The sequence below is a fragment of the Triturus cristatus genome, chromosome 7, assembly GCF_964204655.1.
Source record: "Triturus cristatus chromosome 7, aTriCri1.1, whole genome shotgun sequence".
Taxonomy (NCBI): Eukaryota; Metazoa; Chordata; class Amphibia; order Caudata; family Salamandridae; genus Triturus; species Triturus cristatus.
In genome coordinates, this window is record NC_140590.1 from 1,126,773,853 (window position 1) to 1,126,796,912 (window position 23,060).

At 41.6% G+C, this 23,060-nt stretch overlaps 1 protein-coding gene across 1 annotated transcript in view; it reads right to left on the reverse strand.

Annotated features, from left to right (window-relative positions):
• The window catches only part of LOC146811212 (uncharacterized), a 101,691-nt gene extending 79,709 nt beyond the window's left edge, over positions 1-21,982 (reverse strand). The window contains exons 1-8 of the mRNA XM_085618256.1: positions 21,945-21,982; positions 20,978-21,043; positions 20,616-20,681; positions 20,057-20,110; positions 14,942-14,983; positions 10,975-11,049; positions 8,445-8,510; positions 3,917-3,949 (exon numbers count right to left, since the gene is read on the reverse strand). Coding sequence (XP_085474382.1) covers positions 3,917-3,949; positions 8,445-8,510; positions 10,975-11,049; positions 14,942-14,983; positions 20,057-20,110; positions 20,616-20,681; positions 20,978-21,043; positions 21,945-21,953 — 411 coding nt within the window. The 5' untranslated portion in view covers positions 21,954-21,982. The remainder of the gene's footprint in view (positions 1-3,916; positions 3,950-8,444; positions 8,511-10,974; positions 11,050-14,941; positions 14,984-20,056; positions 20,111-20,615; positions 20,682-20,977; positions 21,044-21,944) is intronic.
• Positions 21,983-23,060: the final 1,078 nt, after the last annotated feature.

A 23,060-nucleotide genomic window follows, 5' to 3' on the forward strand; every position in this document is an offset into this window, starting at 1 on the left:
AGGACATATTATGCGCTTCGCTGTGAAATGTAAGCTTTCACATTTTTCCCATTGTTTGATATGCCATTGGCAAATGGTGCCCTCCGGGCACCATTTGCACACGGGGTGGGGAGAGTGTGGATAATTTATTTTTATTTTTTACCGTACGGTAAGCGTAATCGGCGATTTTTCGTAACAAAAAAAAAATGAACTTTTTGACCTTGGGGGAACTGTGGGGACCCATTAATCAAGGCTAGGTGGTAAGGAGCTGACTAAACAGTCCCTTTACATGTTTTTTGCCTTTGTTTTTCCTCTCCGCTTAAGAGTGCGAGAGAGAAAATGGCGGCCGCCGCTTCCTGGTTTCGACCGATTCGAATGTTTACTAAGATCTAACAGCCAATCAGAATCGCGCTCGCGCACGTCACCGTACGCGTACGGTAAGCGCACAGTAAGCGCACCGTAAGCTGGCTCAGATATATATATTGATTTAAAGGCTATTTTCTCAGAATATACTGAACAGATTTACACCAAACCTACAAAAGGCACTTCCTTGACCTGTAGACTACCTCTCTGCCAAATTTCAAGGAACTCTGTTCAGCCGTTCGGGCTGTAGCTGTGTCTAAAGGTCCTATGGAAAAATGCATGGGAAAAACGCGTTTTGGGACCCCCCTTTTTTCTCAGCCCCCACTTGACGAATCCCCCCAAGACTTTCAGGGAAGGAGCGGAGCGTAGCGCCCCACCTATTTTGAAAATTTCGCGAGGATTCGTCGACCGGCGCAAAAGTTATTCCAAATAGAATGTTGCGGATTTCCTATGGAAACGTGGTCCTAACTATAACTACCTACTGGCGACCGCCAGTAGGTAATATATATATATACATATATATATATATATATATATATATATATATATTCACTGAAAAAACCATAGGTTTCACACATGTTATAGTTAGCTGGACATTTTACTGATAAAAAACCAATGAAATTCCCCCGTTATAGTTACTGTAGGCAACTATAACTCACGCGACTGCAATCCTCTGCTGATGCTAATACTGTATTTAGACACTTATTTGCCCATGTCTTCTTCCATTAAATTTTAGCTATACATATATTACAAATATTTTTTTTTCATAAAGACACATATGTCATCAGCAGAGGATTACGGTCGCGTGAGTTATAGTTGCCTACAGTAACTATAACGGGGGAATTTCATTGGTTTTTTATCAGTAAAATGTCCAGCTAACTATAACATGTGTGAAACCTATGGTTTTTTCAGTGAATTAGCAAGGTTTTTTAAATGCTAATTCCTAACTATAACGTGTGTGAAACCTATGGTTTTTTCAGTGAATTTGTACGGTTTTTTAAATGCTAATTTATTTATGTATTATTTTTTATATATTTATTTTACAATAAACTACGTATTAAAAATTATTATTATTTTTTTTTTGGGTTTTCACCCTGCGAATTATTTTTTTTTTTTGCAAAAAAAAATAATTTTTTTTGTGTTTTTCAGGGTGCGCGCACTGTGCGCGCACCCCCGCGATTTTTAAAAAAAAAAATTTTTTTTTTTGCCTTCGGGGTCCTTCAGGGACCCCCTGACAAAGGCTAGGGGGTCAGGAACTCTCTACCCTGCCCCCTTTTCACGTTCGCCACCTTCCTTTTTCACTCTCGCACTGAAAACAAACAAAATGGCGGCCGACACTTCCTGATTTCGACCGATTCGAACGTTGACTAACATGTAACCACCAATCAGAATTACGCTCGCGCACGTTAGGGTGCTCGCACGGTGCTCGCACGGTGCGCGCACCCTGCGCGCATATATATATATATATGCTTTTAAATGCTATTTTCTCCGGAAATACTGAACAGATTTACACCAGACCTACAAAAGGCACTTCCTTGACCAAGGGACTACCTCTCTGCCAAATTTTGAGTAATTCTGTTCAGCCGTTCGGGCTGTAGCTCGTTCTAAAGGTCCTATGGAAAAATGCATGGGAAAAACGCGTTTTGGGACCCCCCTTTTATCTCAGCCCCCGCTTGACGGATCCCCCCGAGACTTTCAGGGTAGGAGCGGAGCGTAGCGCCCCACCTATTTTGAGAAATTCGCGAGGATTCGTCGACCGGCGCCAAAGTTATTCAAAATAGAATGTTGAGGTTTTCCTATGGAAACGTGGTCCTAACTATAACTACCTACTGGCGACCGCCAGTAGGTAATATATATATATATATATATATATATATATATATATATATATATATATATATATGCACACACACACACACATTCCTCCATTATAGGTAGAAAGATGGAGAGGGTTAAAACAAATGAGGTGGGAGAGGGGGAGCTGTACCCTCCCAAAAAGATTAGATGTTATATATTTTCCCTAGAAAATCATTGAAACATAGAAAGGTTAAAGTGCAGGTATTGTCATGGCCACAACCCATAACTAACAGAATAGTCATTCAAACCATAACATGCACACCACTAACAATGCTTATGAATCCACAATATTTATGTCAATAAATAACATCTCCTACAAACAAAATGTAACTAAATAACATATAATCAAACCAATAAATGATTTTTCATTCATAATTGCTCCTGTCAGAGTGTGGGGGGGGGACAAGTGACATGTAATCTCATCTACACTGTGGTTTACCACAATTGAAATTGCATCTTTTTTATTTAGGGTGAGCTCATGAGCATTGCATTTGGTTTGTAAGTTATGGTTTGCATATAAAAGTGCCTGCAAGTGTCTGAAAAACAACACATTAGCGCTCTATTAAATGATGAATGATTACATTATTTACTGAACATCAGTAACATTTCAACCAGAAAACATTCACAAAAGTAGCGGTATCAAAGCATAGAGCGGTGGAGATGAGGTGTATATCCTAAAATATTCAACAGCTAGTGATGGGTACATTACACCAGCATTCTAGATAGCACTGGAGAAGACATAATTAAATAAACATTCACAGATTAGGACGTTGTATGTGGGGAGTGTACACTGTAACTGATTACTTTCCCAGTTAATTGTGAAAGAATGAATCCAATCTTTCAGCAAATTCATGTGCATTTTTCCCAAATATGGGAACATAATTATTAAGGGAAGTCTGATTCACAAACATCAACGTTACAAAATATGATGTGGGTTCTCAGATCTTTTTGTTGTTACATGTTAGGTGTACGGCCCAGATTTAGTCACACAAAAGTGATACAAACTCAGCACAAAGTATTGTGCTATACTTTACTTTCCAACTCAAATAATGATTTGCATTGGAATGTTGCCTAAAATTACACGTTGTGCTTCTTTGCATCAATAGGATTTACCATGGGTGATACATTGGAATTCCCATGCAACCGCCTATGAGTTTTGACGCAGCTCCTTTTGTACTAACATTTGTAGACAAGTATTTGTGCCAAAACTTTATGCGTCTTCTAGGCCTGCGTGAAAGTCACAGTAACAGACATTATCACCACTCTGCAAGTATTCTGCACCGTACAGCACACATAGGAAGCTGGAACAGTATTACAGCATCGTTTTTGTACTGGAAGGGTCCCTTTCCAGTACATAAACTGTGCTTGACAGACCCCCCTTGCACTGTGATGCAAGGGTGTGAGCTCTGACGGATGGCAGTCCAAAGTGAGCCAGTGTGGGGTGAGAGGAGAACACTGCCATATCTCAGTATACATGGTGCTCTTCTGTTCTCCTCTTTCATTCAATGCAGCCACACTGCTCTGCATGAAAGGTTAGTAAATCTGGCTGTGATGAATACCTAACACTTAATGAAACACAAATGTGCCCAGGAGAGGAAGTGCATTTTTATCAGAAAGCCTTACTGAGAAGATTTAAACATTTATAAAGTGATTCTGGCTGTGCAGGCAAACAGTAAACGTCATCATAAATTGGATCAAACAATAAAGTGAACTTTACCACAAGACCTCCACCTATTCCTGCAATTCCTCCCTGAAAAGAGGCGAAAACATTAATTAGAAGTACAGGATTTCAAAGAGATAAGCCCTTACACAGTCATAGCCAGTTATGGAAAAGGCACAGAGACAGATTCAGAAATTACAAATAGTGTAAGCCTTCTTCAGGTGAACAAGATTTTAAAAAATACACAAAGCAAGGCTCTTTAAACCAAATGAAAAAACAATGGCCTTGAGGCAAAGAGGAATTTATGTCACATGCCTAAGAGACCAATGCGCTTTTATTCCTGAATGATGCAAGAAAAATATATGTCTAAGTATGGAGGCTTTAAGACTACTGATGACCCAGTAGCTCTTTGGCAATGGATTGCCAGGTCAAAAGTTTCAAAAAGCAGAGTCTCCAAAGGCGCCACTCCCTGAAACCTAACATCACCCCATCTCTAAATGAAGCAGAGGAATGGCATGTGTGGAGGGATGGTCGCCATGCTGATTTATGGGGAGGCTCCTGCTCTGCCAAATCCTGAACAAGCCCCTTTGTCTCTCACTTTATGTCTATTCCTCTCCAGTATATATACCACTCTCTCTCCCTTTTCTACACCATCCAACTCTAAATGAAGTCTTAAATGAAGATCCCAGTGGCGCATCCTCTACCTGGGTCGTGAACACTAACATAATCTTCTACTTGTTAAAGGAACCTGAAATGTGTTTCCCAATTAGGGCCCAGATGTACAAACACTTGGCATCAGGCTTGTGTTACTTTTGTAGCGCGAACTCCAAGCAAATCATTCAGGTGGTATTTGCAATCTAACGCAAAGACCGATTTTTGTTGAATTGTAACCTACAGTAACACAGAGCTGAGCAATGGGCTGTCTTGCATTTCTTTGGGTCAAGGGTGTGTGTCATGGGTGGCGCATGGGCATTCCCACGCAACCACCTGTATGTTTTTCCTCAAATCCCTATCTACAAAGAATTATAGACAGGTATTTTCACCCAAATTCTGCACCTCCTCAAGGCAGGTATAACGAGAAGAAATGTTTTCATTTCTCCATGTTTCTCCCATTTTGCATGTGTCCTGCATTGTACAGCACTCATGCAAAGTGGGAAACGCCTTAAAGCACAGTGATCCGGAAGAGAGCGCTTATAGCATAACACCTATGCTTTTCACAATGCAGAAATCCTTGCACTATTTCACAAGGGTGTCTGCATAGGGGAATGGCAGCTTTAAGTGCACCAACGTAGAGAGAGAGTAAAACAGTGTCATGTCTTAGAAAAATTGGCACTGTTCCTCCCTCCATGCAGAGCAACTTTTCTGCTGCCATGCGCAACATAAGTGATATGTAAATCAGGGCCTAGTTGTATATCACAGAGCAAAATAAAAAGTCACAAAATATTATTGTAGGAAGGTAGGATCTGACTGCATGGTTACCCCCACTTTTTGCCTTGTGTTTTTCTGGTTTTTGACTAGGCTGACTGGGATCCTGCTAACCAGGACCCCAGTCTATCTGCTTTCTCCCTAAAATTGTAATGCATGTACTTTGGCACACTCCATATTGGATACTTGGGTAACCTCATAAGTCCCTAGTATATGGTACCCATGTACACAGGGCATAGGCACCCCAGAGGCCTCCCATGGGCTGAAGCATGTATTATGCCACCCATGAGAGACCATGCTAAATGGAACTACAGGTCTGCTACTGCAACCTGTGTAAGCTGGTGCTTATACCACTTACCTTAGACATAAGTAAACTTTATCTATTTGTCACTACACTTAAAATGTATAAGTCACTCCTATAGCAGGCCTTAACAATCCCGAAGGCAGGGTGCTGTGTTTTATGTGAGAGAGTGGCCCTGCATGAGCAGAGCCTCTCTACAGCCTTTGGTGACCATTCTCCCGTGTTGTCTGTGACTCAGCCGGACATATAGGTAGAGTTGCATTATAACCTCACAGTAAATGCTATCTCGAAAACAGGTGCATAGAAAAATATCGTGTTTGGTATCACACACCTTGGAATCATATCACCACACCAGTAACTGGTGTGGGAGGTATGATTCTACCATTCGGAAGCGACCTTCGTGGGGTCACTGGTCTAAACGGTGCCAACCTTCTCGACCCGGACACCACAAAATAGAAGCTGCCAACCAGAGACACATTATTGCCCTCCTGCTGCCGAGCCAAGCTCGAGCAGAGGAAGGCAGCACAATAGGCATCCTGTCACAGGGAGGTGTAACCACCTCCCAAACAGGATTTAGTGCATGGGGCTGGGTGGGTGCACTCTGAGAGGGTCTGAAAGTCTGCAATTGTGCCACATTTAGTGTCCCTGTGCATAGTCCAGCTCAAACCAGTTCTGGGAGCCATTGGTTCCTGCGCTGGCATGAAACTGGACAAAGGACATGGGTGTAACCACCCCTGTGTCCTGCACCTCCTGTAGGAGGGTCCCCTGAATCTGTCCAACCCTCGCCCCTGGGTACAAAAGGGCTTACCTGGCTGTAAGATTTTAGATTTTACGTGGACAAGATTCTACAAGAAGAAACGACTGACATTCAACCGTCTGGACACCTTGGACATCACTGGACCTCGACTGGGCTCAACTTTGTTGCCCTTTCCGTCCGAAGCTTAGTTTGTGCCTTTGCTACATACAGGCTCCGTGCAGGACCTGTGGTGCACTTGAGAAAACTGAAGAATCTCCCTTGGAGTGAAGGAGTCACTCCCCTGCATTCGCAGGCACCGAACCCCAACTGACTGGTCTGCTGCTCATGAGCTCCTGTGGAAGATTTCAGCAACACAGGAGATAGGTTTCCAAAGGTCCATGAGGTCGATCTGCCCTCTCACCAAGTTTGAGGCCAGCATCTCTCGTAGGGACTGCATTACCCAAACCCCTGTGCACCGCGTCCATTTGCAGTTGCATATGCTGGTTGGCAATTCCTGAGCTTGTGCATTGGACTCCTTGTAGTCCTTACCCTGAGCAGTATTTGCACCTAAGAACTCTGGCCTCCTCGCACCAAGTGCTCCGTGGGTTGGTACTTTGCATTCTTGCTCGTGGTTCCCTCGCGACTCCTGGTCATTCGGCCTATGGGTCCTTCTTAAGGTCATCTTGATTTCTCATGGGCTTTCCTGGTTGCTCCAGACATGCCCTGACTCCCCATTGTATGGTGAGTCCCCTGGACTGTGCTGGTCCGCACCGTAACCTATTTAACCTTCCTGCATGGGTTGCTTTTGCCAAGGCTTGTTGGTGCTCCCCCCGGACACCGACCCCCCAATTCGACACCGAATTGGACCTTCTACGTTCTTTGCCGCTGCCAAGGCTTGTTGGTGCTCCCACCGGACACTGACCCCTCAGTACTCGACATACTTCGTGCGACAGCTCGCCTCCTTCTCCTGGTCATCCTAGACGTCTCCGGGTCCTCGCAACTGATGAATCAAGATCACAGTCAACACACCTGAAGCACCCGACATCAGTGGGCATTTGAATACCGAGCCCCTGGTCACTCCAAATTGACCCAGACTCTGTCCCCTCTGCTTTCAGGTTCTTCCCATCTAGAATCCACGTTTGATTCCACCGGACTCTTTTTGTACTTCCAGCAGCAGCAATTCTTTGTCGAGGATCCGAATCAAAGGATTTCATAGTTTTAAATAGGTTTTGCATAAATAACTTAAGGACAACAATTAAGTCCTAGCAAGATACAGTCTCCCTAACAGATGGTTTCTAGTGTACCAGTCCTTCTGAGTGGCATTGGACATTTTTTAGTACTCAATGAGCTTGATATTTGGTAAAATCTCATGTTTGAATTTTGAATTATGTAGCATCTTTTTTGCTTCATACCTGGTGCCATCTGACATAAATATTTTTTCCAAAATATTGTTAACATAAATATCACCCCATTAAACTTAATAATAAAACTTAATAATAAAAAAGCTACTCCTAATCAGACATTATTTTTTCAAACTTATTTAGGTCAACATATTTATACAGAAGATATACTGGCATACTTCAGCCTGGGTCCTTTGGTCTTGTGCCGATCCATTCAGTGATAATAATATTGTTAACCAGAGTGAATTCATTCTGTGCTATAGATACATGCTCTGAAAATACATTAAAAAAATTAAATTGCCGGGAAATAGATTTGCAGCAAACAAATAAGTTACTATAAAGTTATGGTAAGAAAAAAATGCTGCATTGCTTGCTGAAGTTCATCTACTCGTTTCATAATCTAGGTTGGGCTGTTGCAGTGGACAGGGGTGAATCTTATGCATATCTACTCGGAATTTGAAAAAATATGTTATCAACAGACGAATGACTGATAGTGAAGCTTTGGTGTGATTGGGTTTGAGCACTCTACATTTTGTAGTGGGAAGAGTATCTCAGATGATGAGAAGTGGAGGTACATAGGAGTCATATGAAAATCACCTTTTGGCACTTAGTTCTCACTTCTGCCAGAATCCACTAGAAAATGTTTGCCTTTCTATCTTTCGATGTTTAAATTAGTAGGCATTGAACAGACAGGAATATATGTATTAAAGAAAGAGCTTTTACCAATATTCCGGTCAAACATAGGCCAATTTCACCAGCAGCAAGTCCAAGGCCATGCAAAACTCCACCCTGTAAGAGGACAGAAGAAAATAAGCCATAGACACCTTGTAGTAGAAGCAGACCAGGCCGCACAAACAACATCTATTTGAACATTCAGATTTGTAAACTGGCTCCATATCCCACAATTGCCTGTTAAATCTATAGGGCAGATTTTCTCACAAAAGTTACACAAAATGTGTTTTGTGATTGAAAGTTGGCTGAAACTAATATCCATTGATTTGCGGCAAGGGGGATGTTCCATGGATAGTACAACTTTGTTTCCATGCAACCACCCACAGTTATTCATGCGAAACCTCATCTCCTAACAATAGTAGCCAAAGTTTTGCACCAACAAATAATGAATCTTTGAGGAAAGTGTAAAAAGAAGAAACATTTATATTTCTCTAAACTTTCCCAACTTTGCATATGTGCTGCAGACACATCCAAAGTTAGGAAAAGTTTTAAAGTTTGTCTAGGAACAGTATTTTGCAATAGAAGGGTACTCTTCCAGTACAAAACCTGTGCTAGACATGATGCAGACAACTTTGTAATAAGGTGCAATGGTGTGTGTATGTGGCGCTAGGGAACTTAAATGTGCACCAGTGCTAGGGGAGAGCAGGATATTTTAGAAGATATGGTGGTTTTCTGCTCTCCTCCTCTCTCACAACACCACCAGCAACTTTGGTTGCTGCACTGCATTTGTGACATCTTTGTAAATCTGAGCCTATGTACCTTCTAAAAATGAGGACTTGCACTGTCTGCAACACGTTTAAAAGCATGAAATGCAGTCATTGTTGTCAGATCTCTCATATACAGGCTACTTCGCCACAATGAACAGATCTGTGATTATGTTGTTAGTCACTTTCTTAGACACACTGATAATTCAATAGAGTCACTTAGCAGTCATTTCTTGGTTTGGTATCAATGATTATGGCCCTCTTAAAACTCTTATGAGATTCTGTGCTCACATCTGTTTTTCTAATCCTAATTTCTAGACTCACATTTGCAGAGCCTCCGTAATCACGAGAGATACCACTGTCTGAGGAAATATGAATACCACAGAGCTCAGTTTATCCCCTTTGCAGTATTACCTCCCAAACCACAATGTGCAGCTTGAAATGTGAGATAAAAGTTTAATATGTGGCATGTTCTCACATCTTGCATTGTATAATTTAGAGTGTTGCTATTTTTCTCCACTCAGCATTTGCCAGATTTTGTCTGATGAAATTTGTTTTGGAATTTTACATAATGTGTAATCCAATGTCGGTGCAAACGCCCATGTGCACTCAGATCCAGATAACCAAGGCACTTCCAGCAGTGTCCCCTGCCATTTTCTCCAACAACACAATAAATATATGTCTCTGTCAGACCTTGACTGCAAAGTGGATCTGTATTACATTTATAATAGGTATGCTCTACATACCATGTTCTAAATACATGTATTTTTATATTGACATATATTTCATGTTAACATTATACTCTGTTGGCATGTGTATCTAGACCTGTATAACTCTAATGATGTTTGCAACATGTTCTGAAACCTTTCAGAGTTTGAAACAAGATGAAGAAGACATCATGGACCTGATCAAAGTACTGGGTATATTCCTCTTTGTTCAACTACCAGTTGTATGACAAAATTCCAATGGCAACGAGGGATCCATCTTCCAGCAAGTGGGCTCTGCTTTCAAGAGCTCTGATGAAGATGGCTTTGATACGTCACCCCCCCTATAGTCTAGTGATTCAGCAACGTATCCCAATGTTTCAAAGTTTGTCTAAGTAGTACTGCAATATTTACAAGTGGTTTGCACTGGAATATGCCTCCTATTGGCAAGTAGGTTCCGTAGGTTACTCCTCCATCTTAATGTGTGTTGGATTTACTGTTTCCTTTTGGTGAATTCATCTAACACCCATTTAATAGTTGTACAACTAAATATTAAAGCTCAGAATATCGAGATACAAGAATACTGTGGACAAAACATCGTAGACCAAAATATCAAAAGGTAAGTACACAGCTACATACCAGTAAGATGTATTTATCACAAAGGAACATATGCATGGAGTTAGGTACTCACCTTTGGGTAATTTGGATTCAATGTTTTATCCTCGAGATTTGTACACTATGAATATTCTGGCTTTGCTAATCAGAGGGCATACCTGTCTAATTGTTATTGATGTGCATAAGAATGGTTGCCTTTCTACGCAGACTGAATGAAAGCCCAAGCTATGTGAAGTAGTTTGCTGAGTGGTGGGTGGCAAGCAACCTAACTTTTATGGTGAGAAATATACACTCAATGTTGGCAGGTGTGCGGCTGACAGGTGGTAGAGAAACTTTACGATCTGCATCTTGTTGTAAAGTTCAGATACCACACAAAAAGGTTATCATGCATTAAGTGTATTGAAGAGTTTGTAAATGTAATGCAAAAACAAGTTTTATAAGTAGACTTAATCAGGAAATTATCAGGCGCCATGTTTTTTTGTAAGAAAGTTAACCTACCAGTGCTCCTCCTAGACCAGCAAACAAACCATCGCAAGTACGTTCCACGTATGCAATGTCTCCATAATTTCCAGACTAAGACAATTTTAGAGAAAGAGACATTATTGATTGTTAATTGATTACATTATTTTAACACCCGTTGAATAGATAGCCTTAAACATTTTTTTAAAACATCACAACACAATGAACCTATGCTGCTTTGATGAAACATGGCTAAACATCTGTTTTCTTATTACACCCTCGTTATGATGCTTCATTGAGAGGATGCAAGACCTAGGTAGGGCTTTCAAAATTAGGAACAGACTGATTACACAGAGAGAGAACATTACATTTTGTACATCTCCAAGATCATGAGCCAAAGATTTCTCTTTAGAAGAGTAACAACAGTCATAACACATTGAAAGTTATTCAATAGGCAAATGAAAAAAATATAAAAATGAAAAGTCAGATGTATGTATTTAAAAATGTCGCAAGTGGTGCCACCTAGTGCTGTTAGAACTGAATCACTGATCAGAGAGAATAGAAAATAAGCATTGGCAAATCCAATAGGTCTGGCCTATTGTTAGGAGAAATGTTTGGTAACGATTTGCTGCCTTTGTGTCAGCCCCTGCTGTAATAGAAAGAAAATGTCATATAGAGAGAAGAGCCATTTTGTTGATTACACTGAGTTAGTAGAAGTAGGCTTTACTCTCAAACAAGAGTGTTATGAAAAGGAACCAGAAGATGAAATTGACAATTTACCTGATAAAGTTAAAAGGAATGAATAATGAAATATTGCATAGTAAATATTTTTCACAACAGACCAGCATTGTCATTGTATCTTTAAGAAAGCCTATGTGTGTGAATGCCTTTACTTTATAAAGAAAAAAGGTTGCAAATCCAACATGTTGGTATGGCAGTTAATGAGTGACAAAGAGCAATTAGTGAATGGCACTTTGTCCTTAGGGAAGGTATCAAACAACAAGCAACTCCATAATGAATAATCAATAAAATCTTCATTGAAATGCTGCCATTTCAGCAAACTAAATACACTGGCATTTGTCTAATAACAGGACAACGCATCAGTCATTTCGAAAAGCTGTAAATGATAAAATACATATTGCTCACTATTTAGCAGTTTGGTAGGACAGGTAATATCGACCAACATGCATCACCTTTCTGTCTTAAGGTTGTATTTGTTTGTGATATGCTTAAACCTCAGTACCAAACCTAATATATTTCAAGCGTTCTGAAGTTTGATTTTTTGAGATACTGCTAACACATGTTATGGAGAATATATCACCTGCATATCCCCAGCAGTTTTTATTTTCATTTTGCTGTAATGAACACTCAAGTTATTCAATCTTCTCTCCCTTCACAGTGAGTGCTTGAATTTGGCATTTTTGGAAATGCTGTCATCAGATCTAAACATTTCCAAAAATGTCAGTTTAATGCGGAGTCTTTTACTTTCAATAGCCTTTGATTAAGGGACTGAGCGACATGCGGTCTCCCTATACATGGATGATGTCCTTTACATACATGACATCCAACAGGGACTTGGGAGCATCAACTCAGTGCTTGAACAACTTAAGAATGCCTCAGGTCTGGGAGTGAACTGGGACAAGACTTGTCTTGCTCCATTGACACCGTAATGCCCTCCACAGCCCCACATGGCAGGACCCCACCAGGTGCACTGGGAACCATCCACGTTCCGCTACCTTGGCGGTCACATCTACCATGAAACCCATGATCTACGTGATGGCAATCTTACGAGGGCAATTACCACCTTGAGGCCACAGATATCCTTCTGCAGCATGCTATGCCTCATGGTGCAGGTGAGCTTCCCTCTCTAAGATGGTGATGCTCCCCATCTCCTGTATTACTTCCAGAACCTGCCGGTCACTGTACCACTCTCCACATTCCACACACTGCATGGTATGTTGGGCTGCCTTATCTGAAACAAACGGTGGAGACGGGTTGCAATGAGGTCGCTCCAGCTGCCTTTTGCGTTGGGGTGACTAGGGGATCCTAACTTCGAGCATTATTATCTTGTGGCGCCGTGGCCATCAATATGGCGGGCAGTCAACATCTGGCTGAGCCGGCTCATCCTCACTGGGCCGAGCTGCTCAAATAATACATGAACTTCTGTTGCCTAATGGTAAACTACCCCTGCATTCCAATACCCTATTGAGCTTCACTCCGACACATGTGCCATACATGCCGGACATCAGAGTTAGATCTATAGGACCTTTTCAGGGATCTGCTTTGAAGTGAGAGGGTGGAACTTTGAGAGGTGGGAGTGGCAGTCACACTGGGCACCTTGTTTCACTAGGAAGGTCTTGCACCCTTTCAGCACCTACACAAACATCATGAGAACCCCCCCCCCACGATTACCTAGTGCACCGCACAATACTGGCTGAATTACAGCGGCTTTGGCATATTACAAGAACCTGAGACACATCCATTTTTCCACGCAGTCTACGTGAGGGATCACATGGTTCACATGTACGATGGCCTCTAGTTTTTGGGACTTGATGCAGCCTACAAAATTACACTGGGAACGAGACATTGGCTGTAAGAGCACTCCTAAAAATTTAGATAGGGCTCTCATCTAACCCCGTAAAAATTCCAGCAATGCAAAGTTCCAATACATTCAGCTCAACATCTTACATTGGGCCTATTTTACCTCTGAGAGACTGCACGGCAGATGTGTAAGCGAGTCTGTGTGCCCCAAATGTGACTCCGGAAATTCAGATATGGCACATATGTTCTGGAACTGTCCAGAGGCACATTTATTATAAGGGGCGGTCTTAGATGCCTTGGTAGAGGTTACGGGTAGAGTGGATCTCAGCACCATGGAGGTGGAATTATTGGGGATTTTCTGACATAGGAGATAGAGAGGCCCAACAGTCCGATTCATAGGCTTAGTCCTAATAATAACTAAACACGCAAATGCCATGAATAGGAAAGGTGCCTACCTTCCGAACATGTCCTACTGGTATGTGGCAATGTTAAAATGGAGTAAAGCTGAGTCCACAGCTCTGTGCAGAGAGGAGCTGAGGGGCCTATGAAGGGTCCCAATCATGCAGGAGTGGAATATTTTTGTGTGTGAGTTACAGGTCCACTTTGAGGGGACCAGGGAAAGGGTGTCCAACAGTGAGTCATGACTCTGTTCCCCCACTCTTTCTTTGCTCCCAAAGCCAGGCCTGGAGTGCCCCACCACCTTGGTTCATTCCCCCTTCTGAGTGTAGCTGAAGTGGTGCTGGAACGCTGTGCGTCTGCCTGCTGTGGGTGATAACAGAACTAAATATAAATTGCCAGACATAGGCCCCTCTGCATAGGAGACACAGATGTTGACTCTGGAACTGTTAGTGCTGTGCCTGTTCAAACTGTTAACCATATCATTTGTCACGGTTACATTAAAGAATAGACCAATGTCCCCTTCAGATGTTTCCTCTACTATATGTGATAGAGTGACCTAATGGGACATTACACATTGATTATCTGAATCATTAAATGATACTATACTATGTACAATGTGCATTGTGCTCATGCTAAAGCCTAATAAAAGCGTTCCTGAAAAAAAATCCAAGAGCATTTGATATTTTTTTAAGTGAACATTACATCGCATGCCGGTGCAACGCAAAAGGTGTGCAGCAGTGGGTAGAAGGTGTTGGATTTAACTCCAACACCTTCCCTACTGTTGCACACACTGGAGTTGGAATAGAAAATTAATCTATTCCAACTTCCAGTGCTTCCCCGACAGAAAGTCGGAGTGAAGTTTTGCGTTGCAACGGCTTGCAATGTAATCACATGCATTGTAACGCCACATATTCGCACATGCAGGGGCATTACTAATGCCAAGCAAAGATAACTCAACTCTTACTTTGGTATCTCTCATCCCTACATGAAATGAATTTCGAAACATGCCACAACAGTGCAACTATTCCTAGATTAGCGATAGTAACATACAGGATGGCAAACTTACTTGAGCAATCCTCACTAGTTCCATGTAGATGTTGTAGTCATTCTGTAACAAAATAAAACATATTTTGAGCTTCAGGTTCAGACAATGGCGATTAGTTGGCACTTGCCTAATAATTGGACCAGTGGATAGTTTTACAGATTTGAGAAATTGTAATAGGCGATATGAAGGAACATAAAGCATGCATAACACATCAATCACATGATTACATGAAATACATTTTCTAATTTGATCATTAGAATAAACCAATCGAACAGAATGATGGATGGCAAAGGCATGTTATGTCAGTGAATACATTGCAATATTGGGAATCTACACATTTACCTAAATCCTGATTCACCAATTCACATGCGGCAGGAGGGGGTTGAGATAACCAATATATGGTCCATTCTTTTGTGGACTACAAAACAGAAGATGAGGTCAGGTATATGAGGCTGAATGTAAGGCCAGTGAGATGAGAATAGTCCAAGAGCCCTCAAATAGATGTTGGTGGAACTAGGGCACCCTTTTAAAATTGATTAATAGTTAATATATTTATCTCTTTCTTTCCTGCCTCATTCAGAGTGTAGGGGAAGCCAAATTACCTAATTTTGCAATCACCACCAGCTCTACAATCAAAAACTCTTTTTTGTTGACTTCAAAAGGGCCATTCAATTTAGTGTGTGTCCTCCCAGTTTTGTTCCTACTAGTGTCTTTTTTGCTGGGTCTGCCCTTTACTCCATTGCAGTTTCAGACAGAAAAGTTCAGAACTGTCCCATGCACACTGAAAGAAAATTAGAAGTATGGGAGGAACATTAGTTATATTGTGTCTGAAGAAGAGAAATCTGTCTCTGTATATCTGTCTTAAAAAAATGTCAATGATGGCATGTCCAAAATCGCAGTTAACAACACAGACAATTTTAAATTTGGTGGGCCTGCCACACTTGCTTGAGGCGCACCAGCAATATGGCCATGACCCTAACTCACAATTTAGACAGTCTTTGATTTAGATATGAGTCACCGGAAGTGGGAAATTTCTCAGCAATGAGATGCAGGTAGACATCTCATTAGGTAGACACTAAATTACTTATCATGTACAAATTGACAAAGGCTCCCCCAACTCAGGGAGCCATGCATATGGTGGCGAGCTGGGCCGAACCAGGGATGTGGTGCATCATGACCTTTCTGGGGAAGGTCAGTGCAGGATTGGCTGACTGGTGGCGCTGTACCAGAAGCGTTGGGGTACTTCTGGGCCTGTCCCACCAATTTTGTCAGCTTAGCCCATAAAAGGTGCTGAGAGGCGGCAAGTGGGTCTCTTTTTCCCACTGGCCACCTTGGACAGGACGCCACCTCTCTTCCCCATGTGCTTGGAACCCAGAGTATTGCCCGCATGTTTCTTTGTTTCTCTGTTTCTTTGTTTTAGGTTCCTGCGGGCCAACGCTGATTACTGTCAGCACTATGGTAAAGGTCTTGAATATCCTTTTTCAGAATCTTCACATCCAACTTGGCAGCCAAGGTCCAGCAAATGCCTCCGGGAGCCACAGGGGCTTGAGAGCCATTTCCCGCCATACCCAAGTGCAATTTGGGAATTCCAGTACTCAGTGGTGGCTCCTGTGGGCATTTCTAGGCTATGGGGGTGAGGGGGCACTGGGGGGTTTTAGGGTTCCTTTGTTTGCATTGTTGCACCAGTATCATTCATTACTTGGTTTTGTCTGCCTTGGTCTAACTGGAATTCAGGTGAAGCGCTCCAATGCATTTGGCCGAGTTTGCACTAATGTAGTTAGTCCTGCAGGAGAAATTGATAAGGCTATTTTGTGGCTGCGTGGTTTGTATCAAGCAAACAAGCAAGGTCTTATGCACGTAGGTATTCAACTACAGAGCACACCTTAAATATGGGAATGGTCTCAAATATCCCCTTTTTAAATATTTACATTTCATCCAGTCTCTGTGAAAGGTGAAAATTCAATTAGGACCATTTATTGATGGCATCAACAGGAAGAAACAGCAAGCGGGAGCACTGCTAAGTCAACCTTTGCCAGCAAGTCCCACAAGCTTATGCTTTTCTAGACACATTCCACACCCCTGCCACTCCCAGCACAGAAAAAAAGGCTCTTCTCCAACCGAAAGGGCAGACTTGCTTTGTGTTGGTTGTCTGCAAGCCTGGTTGGCACGAGGAGGAGTCTCCTGAGATGGTGCGAGTGGGGTCAGCCATCGTTTCCAGTCCAAACCATGTGCACAATAGAATGGGTAAGTTGGTTAAGCCAGCCGGGGGGTTACCTATATCCCAGAGTGCATCAAGGGTGGGCGGTTGGTTCTCGAAGGATGGGGTACACGGCCCTGAGGAAGGTAACAAAATATTCTTGAGGACTTGGTGTCATGGCTAGGACATGTCCAATGCAATTTGTTTGGGGGGAGGCCAGATAGCAGGTAAACTATACTGGCCTGTGACTTGTGAGATCATGATTGGTTAGACATTTATGCTCTATATAAGGTATCCTTTTCTTTTTACACCAAAATAAGAACAGCATCACAGGACCCTCCAAGGAGTGCTGGCAGCGAGTTCAAAGGAGGTTACAGGGGCACAGGGGTTGGGGGTGGCCTTTGACATGCTGTCCTTACCTGCCATCCACCCCTGCGGGCACACTGGGCGCAACCTAGCACAGGCCCTTGGAGAGGCAAATGATGGGTGTAGGAGGTGTCCAAGAGAGGTATCCTAGTGGGCAGATGGGCCCCCTGCATAGGAGTATCCTGGTAAGGGAGATCCTTGTGTGAGGTCCTCCCATAAGGAGGAACACACCCAGGTGCAGCTTTGATTGGACACAGGATGTTAAGAGTAAAGGACACTGGGGCCAGTTATGATCTCACCCAAAAATGAATTTTGAGGATGCAACGGAACAGAAATGTAGTTATGGATAAGAAATAAATGTATTAGTGTCTTTGTTAAGGCTAGGCATTGATTCCTATAAACCAACTGTACAAATGTTTGTTACTGTGCATATAGTAAAATGTGTTTTTTGTCTCGTTTATATGTGTAAATAAATATGGTCAGGGATTTATGACCACAAACCCAAAAAGAAGGAGCTTGCTTGTGTTTTGACAAATGTCAGAGGTTGTTGGAGTTGAGGAGGAGGGGTCAGTCAACCAGGAGGCATCGGCGATACCAAGCCATAGTAAATGCGGCCTAAAACTACAGAAGATAGAAACTTTAGAAACACAATCTATTTTGGAAAGTCTGTAGTTGGAAAAAGAACTTTGTGCAACAAAGGGAAAAGGTGAAAGCAAAGAGGCAAAAGGCTGTTTCCAAGATGCAGAGGAAAACCACAATTGTGGATGACGAGTACTGATGAGCACAACTAGAAATTCAAAGTGAAGGAAGGATGCAGAGGAGACTGTGGAGACCAACAAAGTGAGTAAGAAGAACAATGTTGAAAGAAATCAGAGACATGTGCAATGATATCAAAGTTTAAAAGTAGGAAAACATATTTTACACTTGAATGCCAAGGTAATAGGCTCAGTGACAAGGTGAACAATTGGAATTACAGCAGGAAAAGATGCACAAAAGTAGAACACCAAGAGGGGAAGAGAAAAACTTGTGAGGTGAAGACAGAAACTGCACTCTTTATCAAAAGTTGCTAAAAAGAGTGAAGGAATATGTCACAGATGGAATAGTGATGGTAAAGAAATGCAAAGGGATTACAAAGTAAGGATAGAGAGAATGTATTTTTATTTTTTATTCTTGGTGTAGTAATTTCAAGTTTAAGTGATTGTTGCATATGAGTGTGAACTATGTGTGGTCAAAAGATGTGCACAAGAAGCCAGGGATGATCCTTATTCACGGGATGATGTCCCCCTCGAAAGGCATACTCCCCATCAGAAGATTATCTGTCAACTCCTTTATGATTTGTCATAGGCATCAAATTTCATGGTGATGCATGAATTTTCCTCATCTTCGTATTGTGTGAGCTTTTTTTAATATAAGGGCATTATTAGAATAGGGCTAGAACCCATGAGAGGCAAAAACAATACATCGTTGAAATTAGTGTTTACCATCCTCTCCTTGCAGCACAGACAAAGGTTTATCTTACGTGTCCAGCATAGATTTCGGAGGCCTGATCGATGCGAAATTTTAAGAATATACGTGTCAGATAAATTCACATAGAATGAATCAAAGCCCTTGGCTGACCATGGTCAGAGATGTTTTAAGGCATCAGCAAAGTGGGCAATTGCCAGGGCCCCCACAGTCCAAGGGGCTCCTCGGAAAGTGGACTTCCTCTCAATTCCACCTACTTCTCTGTATTAACCTCTCACCTTCTTCTCTGTATACCCCTACCCCTAGCCTTACCTCTATCTCTGTCTCTCTCAAACCAGTGCCATATTAAGGTTGGTTGAGCTGAGGGCAGGACATATTTAACAAACTTGTTGTGATCGATTTACTGAAAGTTTAACTTATGATTAAGTATTGTTTGGCATCATCTGTGGATGAATTATTAGAATTAGGTAATAAAATTCAAAGTTGTTATGAACAGGGGCCTTTCCATGTTATTTATTTACACTTAAATAATGGGTTTAACTAAATCACCTGTGTTGATTGGTAATCAAACACCATGCAAACAAAATGCACATGAAATGATGCAATTTATAAAAAACTCTGGATTATGCCTGAACACATATGTGCAGACCCACATGTTCCACATTCAATGGATGATCTTTTCCACTTTGGCTCAGACCCTTTCTAATTCTGCCTCCAGTTCGTAATGGTCTTAATTGCTTATCTATTGACCTCTTGAAAATGCCATGGGAACTTGCATAAAGTTTCATAAAATTAACATCAAGCTACCCTGTGCAAAAATTGATTATGTGGGCAAATGTTGAGTTTAAAAGACATGGAAGATATCAGTTAGGGGACTGATTAGAAAAAGTCCCCTAAAGAAAAAATAATGCAAAAGTTTGCTCTAGTAAAATTTGAAAAACGTCATATATTTTGCTGATGTAAAACAGTGTGCATGGGTCTAGTCATACCTGCAGGATCTCAAGTCTGCATCAAATAGGCTTCAACTATATTCAGTAACTGTGGCCTGAATCAATTGACCTATCACAGTGGTTTACAATAGGGTAGCCCTAGAGCAAGAAAACTCTTACCTGATTAAGGAAAAGCTGTTGGGTAGGTGTTCCACAGCTGGCTGCAGTAGTTTCCTGAGGGTAAAGAGAACTTGGTTTGTAGTAAATATATATTCTTGAAGACATCATCCACACTGATAACCCAGCTGTCAGTGATGCATCACTTTTTCAGGAACACATGTGCAGTAAAAGGTGCACTCAACTGGATGCGTGACTTGGTAATACCCTTCCTGTAAGACATTCTTTTCTGACTTGGCTCAGACAAGCAGGTTTACGTCCCTGTAAATCTCATCTGGGTTTTATATTATGTGGAAGATATAGCAACAATGTGTGGATTTAAGGACACAATGAGTTCAAGCTCCTTCCCCCTAACCCTAGATCTGCCCTGGGCGTGACTGTCGACATGCATCACTGGCATCGTTGAAAAACCCCTTGCGCAGTACCTGCCACCCCCGTGTGTCCTCTCCTCGACAAACAGCAGTGGCTGCTTCTTCTACTCAGATACACAACATACACTAGTTGAGTCTCAGAGTCAAATATCACACACAAAATATCATGACATTAAAATTGTTATCATTACCACAAATCTGATGCTGTTTTCTACAATAAATTTGTAGGATTCTGCTTTCTTGTTCACAGGCCCATTCTGAAAGAAACAAAGATCAGAGAGTTACTTCAGTATTTGCCTGTAAAGTGTTCAGGTGGGTAGGTTTTCGGTGATGTACTGTGTGCCAAGTGGCTCTGTGTGAGGAAGGAAGTTGCAAGGGCCTTCATGTGATGGATATAGGAGGGACACCAGCCTGGTCGTTTGTAAATGAGATACCCTGGCATCAACGCATTACCTTCCCATCCCCCTCTCATTGCAACAAAGCACCTTCAGCCACCCTCACCCCCACATATTTTTCTGGATTTGGTGTTAAAGTAAGATGCAGAGACTCTTACCCGGACTGCATTGTAGAGGCAGACAGACCCTTGGAATAAATAGGCAAACATCTGTGCTTGATCCTTCTGCAAGACAGTTTAGGTATAAGTCAGTACATTCCTAGATCAAAAAGCAATTTTATAAATATCCATCTGAAGCCTAATTTGAATTAATATACTCAGTCTTGTCAGCTTTGCCACAAACACCAAAACCTAGGTTAAATAAAAATTACTCCTGGCAGTATGATACTGTTCTGCTGAAATTAGTACTGAGCAAAGGTGTAAGTACTTTTTGGGGAAATTACTGACAGACAGTAAATACTACAATCAACTGCAAAGGTTTTGCCATTGTTTTAACAGGTAATAAATGAACTAGGAATGAAATTAAGCAAAATACAAAAAATCTAAATTTTAGGACCACTTAAGAGCAAAACACACATCCATTTTTACTTCATGCTGCAATACCTACTAATTTCAAGTTAACCTCAGAGGTGTTCCTAGGGTTCTTCTCAAAATGAGGCCATGAAGTCAAGATCTGGAATCAACTCTAATATACTATTGAAAGGGCTTTAAGTGGGATAAACTCTGCCCTTCAAATGTACTTTATAAATATAAAACCCCCTGAAAGATTACTACAAAATACTAAGTCCTCGAACTCCTCACCCACCAGTGATACCAAACAATTAAGCAGAGAACTTCTCACTGCACCAAACTCCCACAAACACCTACAGATGGAGTAAGGAGAACCTCAGCAAACTCTTCAATCATAATCACTCAGACCTAATGTAAAGCACCACACACTATTCCACAGGTACACCACTGACTTGTAGTTTGTCTGGTGACAGACACTGCTGATTTTTATTTTGTTTGCTTTTGTCAGCACTGTTCACCATTTGTTCCTACAGCGTAAAAGCTGCACCCCGTACCCCTTTACTTTCCATGCACCCCTATGTGCCTTAAGACCATACATGCTTGCCCTGTTACTTACGGAATACATCTTCTGTTCTTCAACACTTCCCTTAAATCCACCTGGAATGAAATAAAACATTTAGCATACCATAGCAGCATAAATAAAGTATGTGATCTGGTCTCTTGTGTGAGGTTGGCTGGAAGGAAATGCAAGGAGAAGCATCTCTGGTGGTGGACTTTACGCGTGACTGGCAACAGTAGTATTGTGTTGCGACACTCCTGTTGGGTTGATCGACTTTCACAGAAGCAATGCAAATATAGGACTGTTAGGGTTGTAGTTTGTTAAATTTATTCTCCCAGTTCTGGTTGTGGTATGGGCTGTACTCTGCTCCATGACAGGTAAACAGTAAGGAGTAACATTGGTAGATATAATCTCAAAATGTCATATGCTAACTTCTCAGGAATAAAATAATGAATGATTGTTTGTAGGTGCCTTTGTGCATTGTATTCTGTACCCAACATAATAAATACATATCCATATCCACTAAGAGGTTAAGGTAATAGAATCATTTATGTGTCCAGAATATTCAAAAGTCAAAGACCATCCAAAGCTGCATTTGAATGCACCATTAGTTGTGGTACATTTAGCGTTTGGACAAAGTGAAGAATTGACATTTAAAATGGAAGCCCCAATTGTCTCTTTTTGTTATGAAATAGCTCTGATGAAGCCAAAATGCCTTTTTTATTAAAAGGATGAGCTTTTGCCTTTGCCAAATCTTGTCTATAGAGAAATATCAAAGCATGCGTCAAGATGCATGCACACGCATGTTTGGCAATGTTGAAATTGATTTCCTATTTAGGGATACCCGTTCTTCTATGACTACCATGCACATGCACAGGTCATAATAGGATCGCCATTTCCTTTTTTTTGTGTATTTACGGTTCCAAGATGACAGATGATTACTTTGGAGAAGTTCATTAAAAAAATGTGTGTTAAGTCTCCTTTTGAGAACATTGTGCTGCAGTAGCAAAATACAGCAGCCGGGCCCACAACTCAATACATAAATAAACTACATAAAAATCAAATAGATGTCACAGGGATGGGAGGGTGTGGAATGGTAGGGGTGGAGAGTTGGCAGTAAGAAAACACTGTTGATAGGAGGGAGCGAAGGGGAAGACACAAATCAAGGCCTAT